Genomic DNA, 27873 nt, shown 5'->3' on the forward strand with positions numbered 1-27873 from the left:
TGTGTGGATTCATACTGTATGATTTAAACTGGCATATCTTACATAGACAGTGTTGCAGAACTGTTTTTACATACAAGTTGGTTCAATATTGCAAACAACTCCTCTATATTATATTTTACCACATCTGCTCGCGGACTACTTGGGATAGCTTGCGGACCACCAGTGATCCCCGGACCACACTTTGAGAAACACTGGTCTACGAATATGACAGTGGTCCAGTCAAATATTTTACTGTCTATGGTCAAATCCCAGCCGAGATATAACTGTAGCTCAACTTACCTGTGCATGTAAACATACTGACTGACAAAAAATCTGAATGAGTAATTATAACAGACGAGTAGCCCTGTGGACACACAATATTGTTTGAAAATTGAGATGTGTGAAACACTATTTGACTCAAATGGTAATCAGAAATAATTTGTTATAAAAAAAAAGACTAAAAAGTGTTGACTAAAACTGACTAAGACTAAGATACCTTTAGTTTTCTTTTGACTAAAACTAGACTAAAATGACGAGACTTTTAGTCGACTAAAACTTGACTAACAAAAATGATATTTGAATGACTAAATATGACAAAGACTAAAAAGGACATTTCGTCACAAGACTAAGACTAAATTAAAAATAGGTGACAAAATAAACACTACTGTGTGATGAGTAGGCTACTTCGCGAGTAGTTCAACTGAGAAGAATGGGTGAATTTGGACGCACGCACTTTCTTGGCGCGCGCTGTCACTTTCTCCACTGCATAAAAGACTAAATCAATTTGCGCTGTGAATGCTAAGATTATTTTGACAGGGTAAATAAAAATCGCTATTATTCCGACGCAAAGCAGAATTGAAAGAAGGGGGCACCAAGGTCACCGTGGCCTGTAAACCTCTGAATTTCAAAGGGGCATCACAGCCAACGCAAGGCCGCCATGAAATTCCTACCCTGGATGTCACGATTAGAGATTTTGGTGATACGATAATTGTCTGAAGAATAATCACGATTTCACGGTTATTGCGATTATTTTGCATGAATATTTTTCATAACAGTGCTAATGTATAAAATCACACAAACACATTCCTTATAGTTTTTGATCTTTAAAGGTTACTTATTGCTGTTTTTGACACATTAAGACACTGCATAGTAATAATAAAATAATCACTCTGCTTTGTAAACCATATCCGCATTTCCCTTTTGGAAAAAAATGTCTTTCTCCTGATAATTTAACACACCAGTATACTCGTATTTCCAGTGTGTGCGTTCTTTTAACATTTGTTTTGGAGGTAGAAAATGGAAACATGGAATAGGCTAGATAGAAAATGAATTTGAAATTGAGAACATCCTAAATTCTGTTCCACCCTCCACACACACACACACACACGCACACACACACACACACACAAACAGAAGATTATGGCTAAATGTCATGTTTCTAATTCGTATATTTTTAGAATTCATATAAAGATTATATATTTTGTTAATGATTTACAGCGGGGAAAATCAGTATTGGATAAGTCAAAAAAAAAACTCTACTAAGTATACTTCCAATGAGGCTATTTGCATGAAATTTTCACCAGACATTAGTATTAATTTTTCCTGTGTCCTTCCACTTTATTACACAAGAAGTATACTTACTGAAAGAAATGTTGATGTGTTCAATACTTATTTTCTCTGCTGTGTAGTATTTAATGATGTGCGTAATTACTAGTAGGTAAAAATAGTTGTAATTTAAATAATTCATATTGATTTTAATCTATATCACTTAGGCATATCATTAATGTGGTGTGTAGGCCTAATTGAGTGAACATTTGTGGTGTCTAGGTCTAATTGAGTGCCTGTCACTTTAAGAAATACATGAAAGGAATTAGCATTCAGTCTCACATAGGGCTGGGCGATATGGCTGAGAACTGTATCACCATATAAGTATTTCATATCAGTCGATATTGATAATTATTGATCATTATTGATTTTTAAAAAAATCTATTTCAGATAAGGACCAGAAGAAAAAAAGTTCAATTTAAACACTTTTATTTTAAACTTAACCTTCCTCTGATTTTAATCACCTCGGTTATCAATTAAAGCAAACAGGGAAAAGAAATAGCAACACAATCATGAAAAACACTCAAATAAATAAATGTGCACATAAGTCTGAATGAAAAGCAGCACTGGTTGGATAGATAGATAGATAGATAGATAGATAGATAGATACTTTATTGATCCCCAGGGGAAATTCAAGGTCTCAGCAGCATACATACAAGACAAACACATTCTTTAACAGCAGAAGAGTAATTAAAGTATATAATATAAAAACACAACTAAGCAGTAAGGACAGTAGAAGATAGAGAATATGCTAAATATACTAAAATAAAAATTATACTAACACTTAATACAATATATAAAAATATACTAAAATACAAATAACAAAATTACAAATTATACTAACACTTAATCTAAATCAATTCTAAAAACAGTATCCACATAGTGGTGATTAATCAATCAGAGGCGCTTGCAATGACTGAGGCAGGGACTGAGCCTGTGATTCTCTGTGCATAGTAAGGTATGGTAAGGTGCTCTGTGTGAATGAGTGTCATGGTGGTAGTGCAATGGTGATAGTGGTCATGGTGATGGTGCAAATGACTAAGTCAACAGTGCAACAATGTAGAAATAAAGTAAAGGAAAGTCTATATATCTATATATTTAACTATTTAAGAAAATGTATAAGTGTGGCCACAGTTCGGCTGTGGCATGGAGTGGGGGGTTATGCATATGTGCTAATGTGCTAATATAGCACGCAAACAGTGAGGCATAAAGACAGTGGTACAAGTGGCTAGTGGACAGACAGTACCAAACATGGAGGGGATGAAGAGGCAGACAGACTATGCAGAGAAGTCTATCTCTCCTCTTCCCTTAAGTGAGGCATTGAACAGTTCAATGGCCCTGGGGACAAATGACTTTCTCAGTCTGTCAGTTGTGCAAGGCAGTGAGCGAAGTCTCCAGCTGATCAGGCTCTTCTGTTTAACAATAGTGCTGTGGAGTGGGTGACACTCATTGTCCAAGATGTTGATCAGTTTGTTCAGGGTCCTTTTGTCAGATAGTGAAGTGATGCACTCCAGTTCAGCTCCCACTACAGAGCCAGCTTTCCTTACCAGCCTGTCAATTCGCCCCACATCCTTCTTCCTTGTGCTTCCACCCCAGCATACTACTGCATAGAAGAGGACGCTGGCAACAACAGACTGGTAGAACATCCTGAGGAGCTTACTGCACATATTGAAGGACCGCAGCCTCCTCAGGAAGTACAGCCTGCTCTGCCCTTTCTTGTAGAGTGCATCAGTGTTGGCTGACCAGTCCAGTTTATTGTCCAGGTGGAGACCCAGATACTTGTAGGTGCTAACCACCTCCACATTGACCCCATCAATGTGAACTGGTAGCAGAGTGGGCTTAGACCTGCGGAAATCCACCACCATCTCCTTGGTCTTTGAAGTGTTAAGTTGAAGATGATTGAGTTTGCACCACTGCACAAAGTCCTCCACCAGGCTCCTGTACTCCTCCTCCTGCCCGTTCCTGATACACCCCACAATTGCAGTATCATCAGAAAACTGCATGTGGCATGACTCGGTGTTGTAGCAGAAGTCAGATGTGTACAGGGTGAACAGGACTGGAGAGGGCACAGTTCCCTGTGGCGCTCCGGTGCTGCAGATCACAGTGTCAGAGAGACAGTCTGACGAACTGTGGTCGCTCGGTCAGGTAATCTGTAATCCAGGTTACCAGGTGAGCGTCCACACCCATCTGCAAGAGCTTGTCTCCCAATCTGAGGGGCTGGATGGTGTTAAAAGCACTTGAGAAATCAAAGAACATGATTCTCACAGCACTTTCCCCCTTGTCCAGGTGGGAATGTGTCCTGTGTAGAGGATAAGTGATGGCATCGTCCACGCCCACTTTCTCCTGGTAAGCAAACTGTAACGGGTCTAGTGCATGGCGTACCTCTGGGGTCTGAGCATGCCTAAGACCAATCGCTCCATTGTCTTCATCACATGTGATGTAAGAGCGACAGGTCTGTAGTCATTAAGCTCACTAGGGTGTGGCTTCTTAGGGACAGGGGTGAGACATGATGTCTTTTACAGTGTTGGAACTTGTCCAAGGCGTAGGCTCAAATTGAAGATGTGCTTCAGTGGTTCCCCCAGTTCAGCAGCACAGGCCTTGAGTAGCCTTGGGCACAGTCGGTCAGGCCCAGCTGCTTTATTGCTGCGCAATTTCTTAAGTTGGACTGTCACTTGATCCTTTGTAATGGTGAGGGGAGGGGGAGGGGTGCATCTGGGATCTGTGTGTCTGATGGCTGTTGACTGAGGTCGTTGTCACCTTATTGTTCATGATCACCATGTGGGGGAGGGGTGCAAAATCCAGTGATGGTGGGGGTACGATAGCCTGTGATGATGGAGGTGAGTGTTGCGCTGGTATTGAGGGGGTGTGAGGGTGGGGGCTGGGGAATGGTGGACAGACCACCACCATTGGAGCTGGAGCAGGGGAGTCAAACCTGTTGTAGAAGTGGTTCAACTGGTTCGCCCTGTGCAGGTCCCCCTCCACAGAGCTGCTGTTCTTCTTCAGGCCAGTGATAACCGCAGTCCCATGTCTCCTTCACGTTGTTGGTTGAAGCCTGGAAATATTGTAATCAAAGTTTGCTAGTTTATCATAGTTCAGTTTCCCCACGTGTGTTTGAGTTTTAAATGAAGACTTTTTCTCCTTGGGACAGGCCCGTTTGAGTCTTGGAAAATACTTTTCCATTTGCATTGGGATTGAGATGATTAGAATTTAGCAGTCAATTTGAATGCAACAGTTTTTTCAACAAATTTGTGCAGCGTGCTAATGATGCTAACCGGATTTAATAGCAATTTAGTCAGTCCTCTTGCATGATTGTGAATGTTTGGATGTGCATGCTGGACGGATGCACCTGTTGAGAGGGAGAGAGAGAGTGAGTGCATGGGGCAAGGACTGGAGTCTGTTCTATCGCCTACTCTGAAAGAGTTGCACATACTAGCTACAATGCAAGATATATTTAGCCTATTTATTTATGGACAACGTAAGGCGGGAGGTGTGTGTTGCTTTTAATTATCAAATGTTCTATCGAACGTATTTTTCATTGATATCGATTACATGTCTATTGCGATACATATCGTTTTATCGCCCAGCCCTAGTCTCACAGTTTTAGGCTAGTGAAAAATAGTTGTGCATAGTATGTAAGGATATGTGGATGCAATTCATTGTGTTTTCTGTGTCATTATATAAAATAAATGTTCAAAAAATTAACAAGTCGAAGAAAATCTTTCTGGGAATATTAGTGTCTCGCAATGTTCCTTTATGATTTTGGTGAGCACTACTGAAATGACTGACATGACGTGAGCTAGCGAGACAGTTAGCAAGTACAGTGGGTCCCAGTTAAGTTTGGACGGGTTCCTTCAGGAATCACGCACCCCATTTTCTCAGCAGAATGCCACTACTATTTTTGATACGACTTGACTTACTGCTTCCATGATGCATTTTCCAAGTCAGTAGAACAATCAGAGAAAGCTGAGCCATTACCAAACATGTATGATAATACAATAGCGTGAGTTTATATATCTTATACTCTATTTGTCACGGTTACTTATAGATTTGATTGTGTAACGATAAGCGCATGAGACTTTCAGCGGGGGCACGGGAACTTAAATTGATCGCGGTAGTTTAAGCTTATACTTGACAACATTATAATATGACAATGTAGATGCAATTGTTGTAAGATGGTGCAGCTCCTTTAAGAAAGCACCGTGTGCAGGGATGGAGAGAGAGAAAGTGAGAGGGGATATGTGTTAGAACTTAGATGCATGTGGAAAGTGCTGTTGAGACTGCAGCGAGTCATATTCAAAATAATGCAAAAAATAAATCCGCAGATAAAACCAATTATCCTCATTCATTGCAACCGCAGTATGCCTGCTTGCCGACGTTCAAACGAAAAAGATATCAAAGCACCTTTTGCGTTTGAATGTAGCGCGAATTTAAACAGCTTGACAAATGATTTAGCTAATTGATTATAGCCTGTACAGCAATTGTTGAACATTTACCTGTACAAGTACATTGTTAGCCTACAGACCAATTTCCATAGTGCACATCTTATCAACAGTTTGAATGTTGTGTGTGTTTCTGCATTGACAAATACTGTTCAGCACAATGATTCATGCCCAATTAATTTCCCCTGTTAAAGTGTTCGCCTTTGTTACACTATTTGGTTTCATGATGTAGCCTATGATAAACACCATATGGCCAAATATGTGACTCGGCTAATGTTATAGGCTATACAATTTCCCCTCTTAAAGACAAGCTGGTGTAGCTTATTAGACTAGTATTACTAGCTACTATTAAAATGCACCGACGGTAGCCTTGGCTATGTGTAAAGTAAGCTATCACATGATTTCATGCACGTAAGTTCATGCATCTGTCAAGTTCGTAAAGGGCCTCGCACCCCATTGCGACGGCCCTGCAGCTCCTCCTAAGACAGCGAGGAAAAAGTTAAAATACGCGATAAACCCGGGAAAAGTTGACAGGTTTGTTTCGGTCCCAGTGATTTATTTGTGAAATTGTGCAAACGACAGCCTTTTCAAGGCATTTCAAGGAAGGAGTCGTAGCATGCAAGCTCCCAAATTGACGCAGTAGACAGAAGGCATCAATAGCCTAAATTGTTGGAACTGGGGAGGGTCATGCATTTTTTCTCAATCACTTTGGAGGGTCATAGAAAAATGTCTTGCTGGCGAGGGAGGGTCACGTCTTTTTTGTCTAACGCTCCCAAAACTCCTCCGGTAGCCCCTTAAATAAATAACGAACAGTCCCTAATTGATTATAGCCTGTAGGCCTACACCAGCAATTGTTGAACATATACCTGTACAGGACATTGACAGTAGCCCAGCCTAACAAGCAGATGTTGCAAAAAAGACGCAATTAATCAGAAATAAATAATGTAATCTGCATCGCTTTATTTAACAAACTGCAAGCAACAAGAGGGTTGAGTTCGCTGTGAGGCCGAACCCAAGAGCAGAGCCTATCTGCTAAGGCACTCAATAGGCTATAACGAGCTGTTTGCGCCTGGAAAGACAATAAGATGCTTTCTGAATAGCACAACGAAGACGGCTCTGGTCATCCCATACCCTCCCCCCACTTCCTGTAGCCTACCATTATGACTTTGCCGTTTTGTGACATTAAGCTTTTTCACGTTAAGCCCCCCTCCCCCACCCCCTTCTTTCACAAGCAGTGGGGGAGCGCGGGGCACAAAGTAACACTTTTTGGTAGACAAAGGAGGGTTCTCCGTGCTTCTGTCGTTTGGCCACAATCCGGTGCAACCAGGCCAGGACAGATATTTTAGAGCAGGGGTGTCAAACTCATTTTCATAGAGGGCCACATCATTGAATTTATAGGTTACTGAGGGCCACATAATCGGCGAACATGTGCATGGTGCAACCATGAAATCGGTATTGCAGTATGGCTTATTCAAAATTGGTGTGTAATGGTCCTAACCACTTTAAAACAGTGTGGCTGAAATAAAAAACAAACAGCCTACAACAGTAACATTTTCAAATGCAACTTCTAGGCCTACAGTATTAGTTAACAACTGATCAATATGCATTCATGGACTGACATTGATGAGAATAAACTGCAGTCAATAATGTGCATAACAATGTCCCGACGTTTCATACCATGGTTAATAGTAAAACCAGTTTTCCGCGACATCCCTACACTCATGTACTATTCAGGTGAAATATACTGCTCATGTTTTCTGTATGACAACATTTCTCTCTATGGTGTCTCTTCTATAGTTATGAAAACCTAGCTGAATGGATCTAATCTGAGTTTATTTTCCAATATCCGATCCAGTTATTTTGGTCAACATCTGTCCTATACCGATCCTGCCTATCGAATCGGCTCATCCTTAGTTCACACTATACAATTTTGAAATCAGTAACTTGCTTTTGTTGACAACTTCCTACTGCAATCAGTGATCATCCCTCTTAGGTAACTAGGCCAAGTAGCTTGCTCACTAACTGGTGTGATTTATAAACTCAGTCTCACTGAAAATGTATTGTGCCAGCAAGTGCAGCTTGATGGACAAAAATGAAGTCTGTCGATTACTGGCATCAGGTCTGATTTCTTATTGACTATTTATTGACAGCGAACAGAGAAGTACCTCTGGCAAAGCTTAATTTAAATCATTATTATTATTATTATTATTATTATTATGACCGCCGCACAGCGGTCATATAGGTTTAGTCAGATTTTTTTTTTTTTTTTCGCATGTCCAAATTTCCATCAAGGATTCCCGGGACACTGTAAGACCGGGGTACACGAAATTTGGTGGGCATGTAACCCCACATGGATAGCATGGAACCTCCTTTTTTCGTTTTGATCTGTAGCCCCCCCACTGGACTGTGAATATCTGTGTATCTGTGTATTTCTGTGTATCTGTGTATTTCTGTGAATATCTCGAGAACCGTAGGGCCCAGGAGGTCCACCTTTTTTTTGTATGTTGGTCTTAAGGGGGCATGTCAACCTATCCCATTACCACTTATTTCATGTATAGCGCCACCTAGTTAAAAATTAAAAAGCAAAACATTAGGTGTTTTCATCACAATATCTCTGGTCAAAACTGCACAAAATTGAAAGTGTAGGATCATTATGACGCCCTCCGAAGTTTCGTGGACTTTTGGTTATGGGGGGGGGCCTTAAAATAAAATAATTTATGTGTACATTTAGTGACCGTACACCAACAAGGACTCCCGGGACAATGAAAGACCGGGGTACATGAAACTTGGTGGGCATGTAACCCCACATGGATAGCAAATGGAGCCCCCCCCGCTGGACTGGACCCCCCGAAAGGAGGGTAGGGCAGACACAGTTTTCTGTGAATATCTTGAGAACCGTAGGGCCTAGGATGACCAATTTATTGCGTATGTTTGCCTCCAGGGGTCATGTAAACCCATTCCATATGCACACATGTGCATAAACAGATACACACGCACACACATACATTCACAGTAATCCTACGTATGACACATACTCACACAGTAGACATATATATGCATGCATGCACACGCACACACACAGGCACATAAACAGGCAAACACACAAGCACATGCATGCATGCATGCACATGCACATAAACAGGCAAACACACAAGCACATGCACATGCATGCACGCACACACACCCACACACACACATAAACATAAACATGTACACGCACACATGCACACAATTCAAGAATTTCTCAGAATTATGAACAGGCAAGATGAGGGTGGGGTTGCATAAAATGTATATTACATGTAGGGTTGGGCACCGAAACACGGTTTTAATATGGCACCGGTGCCGACACAAACGGTAGTAACTGCATCGAATAACAACGTGGATTTCGGTGCCTCATTTCGGTGCTTAAATGGCGTTTTATTTATTTATTTATTTATTTCGTTTATACAAGGCATCACTGCATGTCATGCACGTCTTGCTCTGATAGCAACACATCCAGATACAGTTAGCTAACATAAGTGGATGTATAAACCAGAGGGGTGCACCACATAGGCGAGTGGACAGTGTTTGCAAATATGACCGCCGCCCAGTCCAGCATGTTTTCCACAAAAACAAGTCACGCTGAAAGGCATATATGATTCTAACTGTCTCACTGAATTGCATTATGCACACTCAATTCTCACTGGTATCTGCTAGACAACAAGTACCAAAACATGATTAGTTCATAGATTTCACATGTAATTAGGGTTGGGTATCGTTTGGGTTTTATCCGATACCGGTGCTAAATCGATACTTTTAAAACGGTGCTGGTGCTGAAACGATGCCTGAACCGGTACTTTGTTTTTAAAATGTTTTAAATTAAAATGGTCTAAAGCATGAATGGCTTTTTTTCTAGCAAAACTGCTAAAAATTATTAGCTAGTTTAGCTAAGTCACATGGTTAGCATAGTTAACATGCTATCATGTTAGTTAGCATAGTTAGCATAACTACTAAAAATGATTAACTAAGTTAGCTAAGTAACATGGTTAACATAGTTAGCATGTTAGTTAGCATGAAGCATAACTATTAAAAATGATAAGCTTTGTTAACTAAGTCACATGGTTAACATAGTTAGCATGTTAGCATTGCTAGCATAGTTAGCATGTTTAGCAAAACTGCTAGAAAATGTTTAGCAAAACTGCTTGAAAATGTTAGTTAAGTTAGCTAAGTAACATGGTTAGCATGTTAGCATTGCTAGCACTACTATAAAACATTAGCTAAGTAGCATGGTTAGCATAATTACAAATCTTAGCATAACTGTTAGCAAACATTAGAGCCATTCCAACTTTCAGTTATCGTCAAATATCTACCTATACACAGCCATTAAACTATTTGAATATCAACATTCATTAAACTGCTAGAAAACATTAGCTAAGTAGCATGGTTAGCAGGTTAGCATTGCTAGCACTGCTATAAAACATTAGCTAAGTAGCATGGTTAGCATAGTTAAAAATCTTAGCATAACTGTTAGCAAACATTAGAGCCATTCCAACTTTCAGTTATCGTCAAATATCTACCTATACACAGCCATTAAACTATTTGAATATCAACATTCATTAAACTTCCAGTCTGTCAACAACTTTTAAACTATTTACCTTAAACTTTTAAACGGTCTACTTTTAAACTATCATTAAACTATATTAAACTAGCTGTCTATCAACAACTTTTAAACTATCAACTTTTATTAAGCTATGCAACCACCATGTCTATCCTAGCATCACCGTAGTAACCATCTCTGTATTATCTGTTTTAACTATACATGATATTTTACATCACAACTTTAGCATTTTCATGCACTGGTAATTCCTTGGAATTGCATTTCTAGTTATTATTATTATTATTATTATTATTATTATTATTATTATTAACATTATTAACTCTTGGCAACATGAATTTTAAGATAAAGTACCTTTTAATGTGCTATGGGGCTTGGCAAAGCTTTTGTTAATGGGCGCATAGTTTTAATACCTAAATTGTACTTTTTTCTTTTCCCACACCTTAGCTTGCTACAGTGGAGCCTGGAAAGACTTTTCACATGTACTCTAAAGAGGAGCTGGAAGATGTCATCAAGGACATTTGAGAGATTTAATTGATGCAACTGGATGATCACAAAGCACTCATATCTGGCTGTCCAACATCTCTAATAATCTCTTTTTTGTGGAAGTTCAGTAAAGCTTAAGAGGATATCTTGGTACAAATAAACTGAGTGATATTGACGTTAATCATATGCTTTTCTTAGATGTGTGTAGTTGCATCTCACCATATAGATAATTCTCTGACCATAAATCAATTGTATGAATTCTGTATAACACAAAAAATGGTATTTGTATTCCTAAGCAACATGGGTGGCCATGTTTTAGACCAAGTGCCAAGATGGTCTGTATTGTTTGGTCATCTAAGGGCTTTTCTGCATTTTGATATCCTGTCCTAATAAATGTATTTCAGACCAACCTTTCTTACATATTTTGTCACAAATGTTTTTATTTAGATCATAGACATGAAAACTGAATTATACACTTCTGGCCATAAGCCATGAATGTTTTTTCTTTCTGGGGAAAATAATACTTCACAATTTATAACACAGTTGGCTACAATAGCATGCTTTTTTAAAATCCACATGCATAATTTCTTTCTAAGCAAAGACAAACACAAAAAACAAAGCTTGTGTACGCACAAGTCATGGGTACGCTATCTTTGATTATGGTCGGATGTATCAAGAGTGAACTCAACGTGAGTGTGCACTCCCCCACAGCAATTTAATTTCTGGTGTACGTACATTTATAGGGAGCTTTGTCAGTTGGCGACACTTGGAGGCAATGCATTGAAATTGCATTAGGAATTGTTTTTACGATCCTTCGCACTACGTGCAAAAGCCATTACTATTTAAAATCAATCAATTTAAATTAATTTACATATTGACACTTTGAACTCATGGGAATAACCTATCATGCAGTTAGCTGAGTGCATAAAAGCGTGCACAAATTGGTACAATGATTAATAGGTTGACAATGGCAGTTCTGGCCTTATTAGAGGACCTAGCCAAAGGCCGAATTCGAAGGGAACAGGAGATCACTATGATTTTCTGGTCGATGATGACTGGCTTATCAGCTGTTTCAGATTTCCAAGAGCTATCCTCTTGGAACTCTGTTGAGTTGGGTCCGGTTTTGGAAAGAGACACGGCGAGGAGCCACGCATTGCCCTTACAAGTGCTGACAACACTTGGTTTTCTGGAAACAGGATCCTTTCAGAAGGAACTGGTGGACCGGTCAGGAATGTGCCTCAGTCTCAGGTGAAGGAAACGACAAAGAACATTTTGCAACATGTATTGATGTTACTTGTTAGACCAGCATGCTGATGCCAATGAATGAAAATGTGACCTAAAAGTAAATGACCCCTATCTTTGCCCTATATTTTGCTTTCCTTAGTTTTGGTCTACTTCACTTGTCATAAATGTTCCGGGCCCATGTGTTCGGTATCATACCATACTGAATAAATCCCATTATTTTTACAATTCAAATGTTATAGATGTACCAAACCCAAACTGTACAAAAAGTAGAATGGGCAATTGGGTAAAATTACTTGTACTTTAACAACATCTCTCAAATATAGTCGGGAACTTTTTCCAGATTATGTAGTCATTCTGTTATGCAAATTAATCATCGATGCCCTGGGGAGGGTGAGGGGCGGGGGTCAAATGTAGAGAATAGACCAAAAATGGCAAACCTAGGTGCTATTATGTGACTGCATGAAGATCATGACATAGGTTTGCTCTCATTTGTGCAGTTCATACTGAATTGGTCTACCAAGTCCAAAGCCAACATACAACATAATGTTAGAAAATGTAGTCAATATAATGTATGTATATTACATCTGATATTACAGCTCAGCTCAGTGTGTCAAAATGATGTCCCAGGTTCCTGAAAGCCCTCCTAATGTAACATGTGGGTTTTAAACATGTTTTTCATTTATGTTTGCCTCATTAGCAATTAATGAGTTCTAATGTCCTCTGTGGATTGATTTCACATCTCTGGAGGCAAGGAAAATAAATGACAAACATGTTTACAACGGACTCATGTCTTCAATGGAGACTGGAACAATATAAATATTGTGTACGATTAATCCTCAAGTGTCTCTCCATAGCAAGTGGAAATGGAAATTAATCCAAACTTGAATAAATGTGCTCTGCATTTAACAAGATTTTTTAAATGTTTTCTTTTTACCAGTAATAGACTGGGTTTATGGTATTAACTTTGTTAAAGAACAAAGAAATCCACAAGTGGTGATGATGAGCACTGTGCAACCACCTTTGGTTCTGTGACCCCATTACATTTTGTCATCTCAATAAATGCACTCTCATCTGGTGATGTGTGTCAAATGCACACATCTGATGTAAGTGCTAAATTTTACCAGTTGTATACATCGAAAGCACTTCTTTCTAAGTTCCTGGGACCTAATGTACAAAGCTTATGTACTGTATGCACAAAAGTCGTGGGTACACTATTTTTGATGTTCATGGTCGGATGTATCAAGAGTGAAATCAATGTGAGTGTGCACTCCCCCACAGCAATTTAATTTCTGGTGTATGTACATTTATAGGGAGTTCTGTCAGTTGGCGACACTTAAGAGGCAATGCATTGAAATTGCATTAGGAATTGTTTTTACGATCCTTCGCACTACATGCAAAATTCATTTACATATTATTGCCACTTTGAGCTTATGGGAATAACCCATCATCAAAGATCCTTGACTAGCTCCGCTTTAACCCACTCTGCTATCATCATGCAGTTAGCTGAGTGCATAAAAGTGTGCACAAAATGGTACAATGATTAACAATGTTGACAATGGCAGGTTTGGCCTTATTAGAGGATCTAGCCAAAGGCCGAATTCGAAGGGAACAGATCACTATGATTTTCTGGTCCATGATGATGACTGGCTTATCAGCTGTTCCAGATTTCCAAGAGCTTGGAACTCTGCTGAGTTGGGTCCGGTTTTGGAGAGAGACACGGCGAGGAGCCACGCATTGCCCTTACAAGTGCTGACAACACTTGGTTTTCTGGAAACGGGATCCTTTCAGAGGGACACACCATTGGCAGGGCTCTATCCAAGGGGCGGTATAAGTGGTTGTCTTTCAAATTCCCTTTGCACGCAATAGGATAGCGCTACAGTCAGTGGCGGTCCTACCTTTGCCCAGGTTGTAGTTCGTCAACCCCCCCCCCCCCAATATTTAATATTCATATATAGATAGTGTGAACGATTGTCTCACAATTGCATTTCAATCCCTAATTGACCATGTCGGTTTTTGCCAAAATGTTAATTCACCCACATACCGAGATAACCATCTAGTCTTGTCATACGGCATAAGCATAGAGCAGTTAACAATCTTACCACAACACCCCACCTTAACTGACCATCATCTAATTACTTTTAAGATGACACTACACTATGCAGTACCTAATTCAGCTGAATACTACAGCCGCGGCCTATCTGAAAAAACGAATGCCGACTTTTTAGAAAAATTCCTTGCCACATTCCTGACTCGGGAGGTATCAGAAGGCCCTTTCCTTAACCCAGCCGAGGTCGATCTGTTAACTGATAATGCATTACACTCAACCCTAGACTCTGTAGCACCGCTCAAAAAAGAAAACAAGTAAGACGTGCTCCATGGTATACCACACAGACTAAAACCCCTAAACAAAAAGCATGTAAACTAGAACAAAAATGGCGCACCACTAAAATGGAAGTCTTTTGCCAAGCATGGAGAGATAGCCTTATCACTTACAAAAAAGCACTCAACAAGGCTAAGTCAGCCTACTATTCCTCGCTAGTTGAAGAAAATAAAAATAATACAACATTTCTCTTTAAAGAAGCCCTATGCAGGTCTGGTTATTCCTTTGCTGTTTCTGGGTTTTCGCCTGAATTGGGCTCGCATTTTTCACGACATAGCTCCCCCTGCAGCTTCGGTAGCAAGTGACTGCTACGCTAAACCCCCACTAGCTAGCAAGCTAGTCATCAAGAAACCAAGCTAAACACATACAGGGCTCACAATAAAACGGTCGAGCAAACACATTGTTCAAGAGACTATCAAAACCACATTACAAAAACGAAGGTCACCCAAGGGTAGGCTACTTACAATTTCAACAGCAACAAAGCCAAGTCGGAGTCCGTTTTGCAGTCTTCTTAGAAACTACAATCTGACTACATTTTTGAGACGCGATTGGATACTTCCGCTGAGTCATATCCGGATTTGTTCGGGGCGAAACCAGAAAGTTGCATACTCGTTTTTTCTGCGGAGAAGCACTAGGGGAAGACGAGGCACCCACCAAACGACCCAAAAAGTGTTGTAGAACCATCAGATGGACTCTCAACCTGCATAATTAAGGTCATTTTTGCTAAAATTGTTGCATAGGGCTTCTTTAACACGATCTACCGCCTGACAAAGAGCCATAACGAAGTAACCCAATCTATCCCTATAAGCCTAAACAGTAATGATTTCATGAACTTTTTCAATGACAAAATTTAAACAATTAGAGATAAGATCAATAACCAATCAGTTAAACCAAATACACATACTCCATTGCTGAACGATAGCGAAAACATAATAGAATCACAGATCAGACCTCGAACAACATTTAATTAATTTACACCTATCGACATATTAGACCTCACCTCCACAATTTCACACAATCACAATAAAAATCTACAACTAGTTTACTAGTCTACTAGTACTGAGGGCAGCCGTGGCCCACTGGTTAGCACTCTGGACTTGTAACCGGAGGGTTGCCGGTTCGAGCCCCGACCAGTGGGCCGCGGCTGAAGTGCCCTTGAGCAAGGCACCTAACCCCTCACTGCTCCCCGAGCGCCGCCATTGTAGCAGGCAGCTCACTGCGCCGGGATTAGTGTGTGCTTCACCTCACTGTGTGTTCACTGTGTGCTGTTTGTGTTTCACTAATTCACCGATTGGGTTAAATGCAGAGACCAAATTTCCCTTACGGGATCAAAAAAGTATATATACTATACTACTATATACTACTAGACCCTATTCCTACTCATCTTCTTAAGACCGTTCTCCCCTTCCTGGATAATACTTTGCTCTATTGATTATAAATAATTCAATGCTATCAGGGCATGTACCACAGTCGTTTAAGACAAAAAAACTACGAAAACGTGCCATTTTGCTTTTAAAATATCTCATTTTCAAAGTACTGTTGGATGAAGTAGATTCTTACCTCTCAAAAAAAACATGCGGTGCCATCTCAGGCTATCTTATTTATATATATATATATATTTATGTATTTATTTATTTATTTACTTACTTAACAAATAGTCAATGGAGGTATGTGTGCTATTTCAACCCTATTACCAAGAAAAACATATATTATTATAAAATAATATGAGTGCTCTTGTAACTATTCATGAATATTATATAAATAATTATGTGTTACATAAATAATTCTGGTGTTGAACACATGAATTATTCATTTTTAGGATTGACAGTAACAGGGTTGACAGTAACAGGGTTGATGAAATATTGTTATTGGCAGCCATTACTAGCCATGTGGTGGACACCATGACACCACATGGTGTGCATTCAAGAGAGGTTAAAATGCTGTTAAATATTTACATTTAAATTTTCAATCAAATTACTTTTTAATGCATGATTTTGTGGTAACAGGGTTGACGAAACTAGCTTGTCCCCTTCTGTCAGACACTTTTCTGGTCTTTTCACTATCAACTTCCTGGAATGCAGGTGATATCACTTCCTGAAAATGATGTAACTTTTGGCACAGTTAATTTTCTCCAAAGGGGATTTATCCAAAAGTAACAGGGTTGACGACAACATGGGGACACATGTAAAATGTTGATTTGAGGCTTTCTGCACTTGAGGCTTTTTATACGTATATTTATTTTTATGATAATTTGACTTTTTTTATCCTAAATAGCCAGTGATACTAGACAAGTCATACTGAGGGACAAGCCATTTTTACAGCTTTTGCAATATACCTAATATGAAAAGTGCTTAAAATCCTTTAAAAAAAGGATGAATTCTTAAAAAGTAAATAATTTATTTTTACCATTATTGTATTTCCTAAAATATAAAATAATTATGTATAAAATATTGTTAATTCAGCTTTGCAAGACACTTTTGTTTGAGGGACATAAAATGGCACGTTTTCGTAGAATGACCCTGTTATTAAGCCATCCCTCAAAAAACCTAGCCTTGACCCTAACAACCTGGCCAACTACAGGCCTATATCTAATCTCCCTTTCATGTCAAAAATACTAGAAAAAATAGTGTCCAAACAAATTGGTGCCTTACATATGAACAAAATCCAGGAATTATGTCAGTCTGGCTTCAGAGCTCACCACAGTACTGAATCAGCCTTAGTTAAAGTTTTTTTTATGACCTCCTCATTGCTGCTGATAATAATCAATACTGGTCCTTCTGGACCTCAACGCTGTCTTTGACACCATAGACCATGACATACTACTTCATAGGTTTGAAAATTTGATAGGCATCAAAGACTCAGCACTCGCTTGGTTTAGATCATACCTTTCTAACCGTTGACAATTTGTACAGGTCCATAATAAACCATCTACCCAGACTGTGGTAAAATATGGAGTGCCTCAAGGCTCAGTACTGGGGCCCCTGTTATTTTCTCTATATATGCTTCCCCTAGGCTCTGAAATTAGGAACCATGGCATTAATTTCCATTCTTATGCAGATGATACACAACTATACCTGTAAGATGGGTGTCACTTGTGCTCAGGCCTTTTCGGTGCTCACAGTCCAACAATGTCATCTTTTATTTTGATTTATTTCGACTCTTTTGTATTTCTAATTCACACTGACCAAAGATGTACTTGATGCTTACTTTTCTTTCTACGAATGCTTGTACTGGTTAAATGCTGTTAATACCCACCCCTTACTATTAACCAATGTCTTGGGAGAAGGAGAGGAGAATGGTCTTTATTATCTATGCAATGTTACCAGTATGGTTTGACTCTGAGGAAGACGCAGTGCGTCAAAACGTCAGTCGTTTGTTTCCACCACAATAAAAAAGTTTAAAAGTATTCAGTGTGCCCTGTAATCCCTGGGTTTAGTCTCCAGGAAGTAGCCCAGCCTGTCTCTCTGATCCTATGGTCCTGGACTGTGAGCACCAAAGAGCGCAAGTGACACCATTCTTACAAGTTGAATCAAGCTGATCAACCGCCTGCTTTCACTTTTGAATGAAGTTATGGTTATGGTTATGGGATTTTGCAGACGCCTTCGTCCAAAGCGACACACAAATACAAAAACAACATAATATTTCAAATTTAACAGGGGACAGATTAGAATGTTGGTCAAACTATAATAAGGAGAATAGCAATAATAAACAACAATATCAATTCAATCAATAGCCTAATGAAATAAGCAATGAATGAGGGAAAAACCAATAAATGAATGAGGGAAAAACCAATAATAAACAATAATGTCCATTCAATCAATAATAAAAAAAAACAAATGACATGGTAAGACTATATTAAGGAGAATATCAATAATAAACAATAATGCCAAATTAATCAACAGCCTAATGGAAATAAAAAAACATATTACACAAACCATAACGCATAAGAAGCGCTTAAGTGCATGCTGAACAGGAATGTCTTTAGACCCCTCTTAAATGACCCAAAACTACCACAGGAACGGAAAGCACTGGGCAACTCATTCCACCAACATGGAACTACTGAGGAAAAGAGTCTTGAATTAGACCTAGTGTTTATGACTGGTCGACATAACAGACGCTCATCAGAAGACCGCAGTTGGCGGTTGGGGATGTACGCCTTGATTATTGAATTAAAGTAACTAGGAGCAGATCCAGTCAGTGTCCTATAGGCCAAAGTGAGAGATTTGAATTCAATTCTGCCTATTATAGGGAGCCAATGGAGAGTAACTAGAAGAGGGGGTACATGTGTCCTCTTTGGCTGATTGAAGACCAGACGTGCTCCACCATTCTGAAACAGCTGTAATGATCTTATTACACAAGCGGGTAAGCCAGCTAATAGTGAATTACAATAGTCCAGCTTGGAGATGACCATGGTTTGAACAAGAAGTTGTGTGGAATCTTGTGTCAGATAAGGTCTGATCTTCCTAATGTTGTAAAGCATAAACCGACATGATTTTGGAATAGAAGCTACACGCTCAGAGAAGTTAAGTCAGTCATCAATTACAACGCCAATTACATGCCAATCTAGTTGGGGTCAGTGAAGTTGAGTCAAGCTGGATGTTAATCTGTCGGGGAATAGCTGTTTTAGCTGGAAACACCAAAAACTCAGTTTTTGAGAGATTAAGCTCAAGTTCCATTGCAAGAAGTGACCGGACTACTTGCAGAGTGATATGAAAGACAGGAATAAGAATCACAAAACCCAGCAGTCTGTTATACATAGCAACGGTCTGTTATACAAAATTATCAGACCTCTGAACTTCGGGAAGGCCCATTCAAGTGAATGGAGCATTCTACAGCATTTTGAAGAGCCATGTAATAATGCAAACATCTCCTCACAATCTGCTAGCTATCCATCCAGTGAGTACACTAAAAATGGTCTCTGTAGACAGCCCAGGCTCTGAAAACTGGAAAACAAACAAATTGGGGGCAGCCTGTCCCCCAAACAATGGCACAAAACACGGTGTGGAGTTTCTCTGGGAATACTGAAGGGAGGGGTGAGCTACCTCTCTGCATCCAGTTGCACCAGCACAACATTAGGTCGGTCGTAAGTTTAGGTGTAAAGTATGTCTTAAACCTTACATTGAAACAGACTATTTTTAAACTAACACTGCATTCTTTTTCTGTAGCACCATTGCTACTTAAGGTACACCATAGTTAGTAGCTACTAAATCAAAATATTGTCGAAAAGAATGACGTTTTTACCGTTGACAACCAATCAATATCACTGTTTAATGATATCGGAAGCGTCACAGATTCACAGCACTTGGCACGTTGGTAACATTCACTGTAACGTTCTATGCTAAAGCCGCATTTAGGTTTGACTTTCTCTGCAATTACTTTGTTGTATGGAATAAAATAACACTGTATTTTTAATAACATACCTTATTTTATTGTATATTTGCTTTGGGAATATGTCAGCCACCACTGATGACCTAACGTAGGCTACCGCAGTGGATAGCTAGTGAAGGTAAAGGTAACACTCTCTATATAATATGGCCTATGATTGCTTATCTAAAACAAAAACATTAAAAGAAGACCTATAAATTGTAGAAGATGAAAATACCATAGCTGAAATGTCATTTTTAAAGACCTATGCGCCATATTCATCTTGTTTGACCTGAAGACAAGCCTGTTTTGCTTGGTTAAATCTGACCTGAGTTGGTTATATAGTATATATACTCTTTTGAGTATATGATGGTTATATAAGTATATATACTCTTTTGATCCTGTGAGGGAAATTTGGTCTCTACATTTATCCCAATCCGTGTGGTCCTGTGAGGGAAATTTGGTCTCTGATTTATCCCAATCCGTGAATTAGTGAAACACACTCAGCACACAGTGAACACACAGTGAGGTGAAGCACACACTTATCCCGGCGCAGTGAGCTGCCTGATACAACAGCGGTGCTCGAGGAGCAGTGAGGGGTTAGTTGCCTTGCTCAAGGGCACTTCAGCCATTCCTGGATTCCTGGTCGTAGTTCGAACCAGCAACCCTCCGGTTACATGTCCGAAGCGCTAACCAGTAGGCCACGGCTGGTTAGATGTGGTAACTCAGGTCATGTTTTTTAATTTTGAAAAGTGTCTTACTTTACCCAGAATTCATTGCACCATAGTCCTACTTAAGATAGTCAAGAACTAAACTGCTTTGTGCAATGGTTTAGTTTAAATGTATATTATGAAGTCAGACTATCTACTAACCTTAAACCATAGTCAAAGTCTATTTTTGTGAAACTGGCTCCAGAGCTGTGAACATTTTAGTCATTGTTTCATGTTTTAGTGTTCCATGATTATTCATTTTTAATTAATTTAATAATTCAATCTTCCCATTTGTCTGTCGCAGTTTCACAGTGTCTTTTTTACCTACTGTTTCCTTATATATCTACTCCAGCTGTATATATATATATATATATATATATATAAAAAAACATGCATACTAAACATGTTTAGCTCATGCAGTCATCATGTCTATTTATGAATAGTTAGAAAAGACTATAATGCATTATGTTGTAATTATGTTATAATGCATAATGTTTATGTTTACATTAAGGTGTTTACAATGGTTAATTAGTATACTAATTTTAACTAAAGTGTTATCATAGAGAGTTTTTATTAACACTACGTCTAAGTTATGAGCCATCTTAGAACACTAAGAGACACTGAAACACACCCCAGATTATTTACCATCTCTCATGTCTTGTTATTGATACTAATGAGACTATTTGGTCGTGTGTGAATTAATGAAGCATTCAGTCAGATAGTTTACAGCTATCACTGGCAAATGTAAACAAGAAATTAATGCCACTTCATTACACTGTACCTCTCTGTAAGGGTATAAAAGGAGAGATAGGAGATACAAAGGAGATACAAAGTGATTTTAATGCTGTGCCTTCATTTAGTTCAAGAAATTGCCATAAGGAATTCATAGATGTCTCTGATATGCTACATAATTTGCAATACATTTAGATATAGTGCAATGCTATATGTTAAGAAAAGTTAGATTTTCTGCATTTTAGTAATCTATTATGAAAAAAGACCTCTGCTCTTAGTCATACTAACATTGCTTTATGGAACCTGAATAGCTATCTACTGTGTATGGAACCTGGCTTTGCATAAAAAAAGTAATGATCTGGATGACCAGAAATGGAGTCTGAGATACTCACCCGTGGGTTGCTCTACCTATCTCTAACACTGTTGGGTGTCCCTGGTAACAGCATAGTTATCTGGGCATTTGTACGACTGGCTTACCAGGAGCGCCATCTCTTGCCAGCTGATGCCATCGTGTTGCACCTAGCTTCTGCCAACCTGATAGTGGTGGGGGTGCGTTGCCTTCTGGAAAGCCTTGCCACCTTCCAGCTATCTGACGTCTTTAGCGACACTGGGTGTAAGGCGGTAATATTTCTCTATCGTACATCTCGGTCACTCTCCATTTGGCTGACGTTTGTGCTCAGTGCTTATCAGTGCCTGAGCACTGCTGCTCCAGGGTCACGCTGGGCTGCTGTCCGTGCCCTCGCTGCCAGGAACCTGGGTTGCATCTTTCTAGTGCTGTGGCTCATCAACACATCCATGAGCTCAGCAGCTGTCCTTTTTTCTTTAAGTTCAAGAAACAACTCAAGCCTTATGCAGCATGGCATTAATGTGGAGTTCTGCTTTGTGCGCTTTCCTTCAAAGCTCTCACGTGATGCCAACGGAGCAGCCCAGGTGAGCAGAGATGTGTTGCCCATGGCACTCATGACCACAGCCAGTTTAATTATTTTGTTTTTCCTCTACCATCATACACATCAAGTCAAAAGTGTCCATAAGAGCACATGCAACAGGGGAGGAAGCCTTTCCTCAGAGCGAAGGGCAGCTATTACAGTGGTAACTTTGGTGACATTGTATGTGATATTCTATGGTGTGGACAATGGTTTGTGGGTGTACACACTCACAGTAAAGGAAACTATGAGTTCATCAGTGGTGTCAGACTTGCGTGTTTTTTTCTCATCACTGTATGCTGCCGTTAGCCCCTTTGTCATCATTGTCTCTAACAAGAAAGTCAAGAAACTTCTGAAATGTGAGCTTGAAGAGAAGCTTCTGCTAAACACAGAGACGGCTCTTTCCTCTGTATAAAATCATCCATCATACTTCAGTATCAGTGGAGGATTCAATAAGAAAATTGATCATGTAATTTTTTTGTACTGACATTTATATATATATATGATAGACACAGATCATTTTAAGACATTAAAATGCTTGTACTTATTAAGCTCAGGTTTATGTGACTAGTCATTTTTATTTAATGTAAACAAAAAAAAACGGTGAAAATGTGAAAAGCAGTCTTGTTTTGATGTGAAAAAATAGATTGTTTATTAGTCACACGAACAAGGCTGGTGGAATTTGATTTTGTTACAGTAACCTATGTTGAACTGTGAGGCACAATATACACAATAGTGCTGTACTGGGATGTAAGCTGGACCCAATATAGATAATGGGAGAGAGCAGGATGGTAGCTAAACTGACATCTATGCTCAAGAGTGTCACCCAATGCATGTCACTCTGACAACACTGAAAAGCTGTTTCAGTGACAGGCTGCTACACCCTATGTGTATAAAGGAGAGACAACACCGGTCCTTCCTACCTGCTGCAGTTAGATTGTATGATAAGCACCACCCCAATAGAGCACAAGGCACTTTTGAACTACTAGAAATGTTTTACTGACTACTTTTTTATACATTACACAAGGACAATGTAAGTAGGCTAGGGGATAATGGACTGTGGTGGTGCTAATGGTGGTCTGTTCACAGAAGTTAATGCACGGTCGAGGTTGTAAAACGGCCCCGACGCGAAGCGGAGGGCCGTTTAAAGGGACACCAGGCAACGTTTTCGTGTTAATTAATCATCTTCGTAAGTCGGTATATGGTTAAATGACTCATTACGGGGCTAATGAAGGCTCTCTCGCCCGCCCCTACTGCCTGTAGGAAGAATATCCCACTTGCAAGTTCGTGTATCCTACCCGCCGACCGAAGCAGGATCAGTTTACAGCACAGAGGCAGGCTAACAAGACACTAGAGATTGTTGCAAACGTGTGTATAATGGCAGAGCCGGCGAAGAAGCAGCGAAAACCCTTGACGGAAGACGCAAAGAAAAAGAAAAGAGCTTCAGACCGAGCGAGGGGGAGTTTCGTAGAGAAAAAGCATCAGGCTTGCCTGGTGTCCCTTTAAACCTCGTAGTGCATTCATTTATGTGAACTGACCACCGTGGAGTCCATTATCCCGCTTATTCCAATGTTGCCACTTGCGTTGTGTTCATTTCCTGTTACAATTTTAACGTTTTAATCGCTAAAACTGTCTTGTTTGTAGAACTAATTTCTTCCGACACATATCAACTAATTTCTCAACTTGCAGGACAAACTGCCGTTACTAGTTCTAAATGGATGATTGCTACGGCCAAAGGCCAGTCGTTAGTTCTATCTCTCCAAGCGGGCGTATCCCAAGATTCTGATGAACTTTAGTTTTGAAACATCGCTATTTTACTTAGCCTGCTGTCATCCACCTCCGTCATATGCTACAATGTTGCAATGTTCTGAACGTCTGCATTTTACAGCTCGGATGCAACGTGACAGTTCATTTAAACTTCACAACGAGTTCGGCGAATTAATATACAAGTGTGATACGGCCAACAAAATGGATCTACTTCATAGGTGTGCAAATAACATACGGTTAATGGTCGAACAGGTATGGTGCAGGGAAGCATGCCCAAGGAATGTGTATTTCTTGTATGTCTTACTGAAGATGTATGGGCGGGGACGGGGGACGGGTGTCTGTAAGTCTTGTTTCCTTCACTGTCTTGGACGCTAACAATGCAAATAAAGGATTATCTTATCTTATCTTAAACATGAACAGAATATGTTACATATATCATCACTAGACAATAGAAACAGAGTGTCCTGTACATTTATTGGCACCCCAGCTGCTAAAGGGAGTCGTTTGCCATTCGTTTGGATGCCTTGTTGACAGTCCATTGTGCTAAAATAAATATTGCCTAAATATTATGTACAGGTGCATCTCAAAAAAAAAAAAAATTCCCATACTGTAAGTTATTTCAAAGTGAATCTTTCATATATTCTAAATTCTTTACACATAAAGTGAAATATGTCAAGCCATTTTTTGTTTTAATCTTGATGATTACGACAGCTCATGAAATCAGTACCTGAAAAAAAAAGTTTTGTGTAATAAATTAGCCTGACGTAGTCATACTCAATTCAAGTCAGAATATGAGTCTGATAGGCCTACTGCTCCATTGGGACGTAATTATGGGGCGTGTTTCAACCGATACGTGTTTCAACCGATACAGTGCCTATGCACTCAATTGGATAGACCTAACCAACCAGAGCAACGAAATAGCTTACCGTGAGGTGTAGGAAGAAAACACACGAACCATTCTTCTTCTCCACAAATGCCTTAACATTGTTTTCTGGTCTTTTGTAAAAGTTAGTGCCGTCAATAACTCCTAGCCTACAACACTCATTAGCGAAATCTAAGAGATACGTAGTAGAGTAGGCTATTAGGAAAAAACTGATAGCCTATATCCCCTCCGTTTTAAAAAATAATTCTGTTGCACTGATATGCTACAAACATGTTAAACAGCTGGATAAGGCTGTCGCAAATCCCTCGAACAGGTGGTCAATCAGAGATTTCAAACGAACGAGGCAACCTGTCGCAATGCAACAGTGCTGATTTCCCTTGATGAAAGTGAACCCACGTTTTCCAACATCTCAACTTTGGCCAAAGTTTTCAGAAATAATCGTTTTCAGTGATAAAACCTCATTAAATAATATGCATTTTCCATATGGGGTCTTAAAAGCCATGTATCCTTCTAGACACAGCGTTTTTGTTTCAAACATCTAAGCGTGCTCAGATGACGTGATAGACCAGGCGCTGTTGCTCACCTGTCCATCATCGTAAAGCCTGATTTGATTGGTCCGCCCGATCAATGGAGCAATGCCAGACCAAACTTCCCGACCTCAAATGTTGTGAGCGGGACTAAGTTCAGAATGGCACCCAGGCTAGTAATAAATTGGAATAACAAGAAAAAAAGATTGAACGTGCCTACTGAAATTCCCTAAATACTTTGTGGAAAAGCCTTTATACGTTAATATATTTCCTGTATGACTAAACTTATCAGTCACAGTATTCAGGTGTGATTTTGGCCAATTCATCTAAACAGGTGGTCTTTAAATCTTGAAGATTCCAAGGGTCCCTCTTGTGAGTTTTCTTTGCTGCATGCTTTGGATTGTTGACCTGCTAGAAGGTCTACCCAAATCTCACCTGGTGGACGCCAAGATTCTCCCGGAAAAAAAAAACTCCATTTATCATTTTATCATTCCTTTAAACCATGACGCCTCCACCTCCAAACCTCACTGTATGATATTTTTAGGGTGATGTACATTGCCATTGGTCCTTCAAACATGGTGTGTAGTATGACATCCAAAATGTTGCTCTTGTCTGACCATACTACTACAAGTTAACTCAGAGTAAGTTAACCTTCTAATATGGCTTCATTCACCTAACAAAACAATGGCATAGGGCTCTTGTTGTAGGAGGTTTACCACGTACTCTGAGTTAACTTACTCGGATTTATCACTAAACCACATACTTGGAATACTCTTCAGAACATTAAGTACACGTATGTGGCGTCCTTTGAGATGTTTGATAACTAACCATACTGCTAATTCTTGTCATGATAGCAATAGAGATTAGCTCCCGTTAAGCAAACACAGGTTTGTATGAAAGTTACCACACATCATAAATATATTGCATTAAGACTTTATGTAAGTCGTGTTTGTTACATACAACTACATTTTGGTTCATTATCTGCCAAGTTACATGCGGGCTACATGTGATTCCCTCATGGCCATGATCATTAACAAGACACTAGCCTTTATAAACCATATGATTGCCACCTAGTGGGAATATTTTATAACTGTAAGAAGTTGTGTATTTAATTGATTGTTAACTGATTTAAACTACAATACAGGAAACACAATACAGAATGTATTACTGAAATACTAAACAAGCATCTTATCATAACACTTTTTGAGCAGTCATGTACATCATTCACAGCATACAGCATTACCTAAACATAAAGTTTACTTTCAAACAATGGTTTGTTGGGCATTCAGAAAAAGTAGAGCAATAAAGAGAACCCAATGCAGGTGACGAGTATGCTTTATTTGCTTTAATGAATAAAGATCTGCTACAGTTGCAAAGTAACTCATTAAAAAGGCATGTCGTGCCAAGGCACAGACAGAGGGTGTAAAGATTACACAGGGCAGGACGTCAGAAGAAGTACACAAAGTATGTGGAAGCTGAAGAAGAGACAGAGTTGGAGGTGTTCACCATTTCAACTGTGAAGTGAGGACTCTGACCTGTATAAAGCAACATTTTGTGTAGCTGATATTGATTTAGAAATGAAAATAGATACGGGGGCAGTCATCATTCCACAGGGAAGGGTCATCATCACTTGTGTAAAAAGAAATTGCCAAACTTTCTCGCCAAGCCCAATATTTTGCAGCTACAGTGCCGGCCCGAGCCTTTTGGGGGCCCTAAGCAGAATTTGATTTGGGGGCCCCCTCCCACAACGCGGAGTCACCTGTGCTTGGCGATAATTGACAACTTCACACTATAATGTCATATTATAAATTAATACAGTGAGGTTATGTATTAATACAGTGACTGATTATGAACTACTGTCCCCCTGGACACAGATGCATAAGGACTCGGTAGGCTCATTCAGTAATCCATCCTTGCTCACATACCAAAAATGTTTTGGGGCTCCGCTCTAGACTTCTGGCCTCATGTGCTTGGTAAACCAATGTATTAGTTGTTATTTACACCAACCCTGTCACCTTTTAATCTTAGAGGGTACTAAAATCACAGATTTATTTGAAACATTCATATTCAAAGTGAAGCACTAAGGGTGGTTTACTGAAGTTGAATTGACAAATAACAAAATACAACAGCATTTGTATTTGTTGTAAACAAGTACATCCGTTTAATGACCTGTTTTTTCAACAGATTTGCAGAATAAATCCGCAAATGTGCATTAAATGAGCAATCTTCAACTACAAAA

The 27873-nt window shown here is 39.5% G+C and overlaps 2 protein-coding genes across 2 annotated transcripts in view; both read left to right on the forward strand.

The window, feature by feature from the left end:
• The window catches only part of psma5 (proteasome 20S subunit alpha 5), a 35734-nt gene extending 24211 nt beyond the window's left edge, over positions 1 to 11523 (forward strand). Inside the window, exon 10 of the mRNA XM_042074574.1 lies at positions 11065 to 11523. Within this exon, the coding sequence (XP_041930508.1) occupies positions 11065 to 11142 (78 nt within the window). The 3' untranslated portion in view covers positions 11143 to 11523. The remainder of the gene's footprint in view (positions 1 to 11064) is intronic.
• Positions 11524 to 21906: 10383 nt separating this feature from the next.
• LOC121694410 (olfactory receptor class A-like protein 1) lies at positions 21907 to 22872 on the forward strand. Its single transcript, XM_042074572.1, has one exon. It carries the CDS (start codon positions 21907 to 21909, stop codon positions 22870 to 22872), a length of 966 nt encoding a protein of 321 aa, XP_041930506.1.
• Positions 22873 to 27873: the final 5001 nt, after the last annotated feature.

The sequence above is a fragment of the Alosa sapidissima genome, chromosome 20, assembly GCF_018492685.1.
Source record: "Alosa sapidissima isolate fAloSap1 chromosome 20, fAloSap1.pri, whole genome shotgun sequence".
NCBI classification, from domain to species: Eukaryota; Metazoa; Chordata; class Actinopteri; order Clupeiformes; family Clupeidae; genus Alosa; species Alosa sapidissima.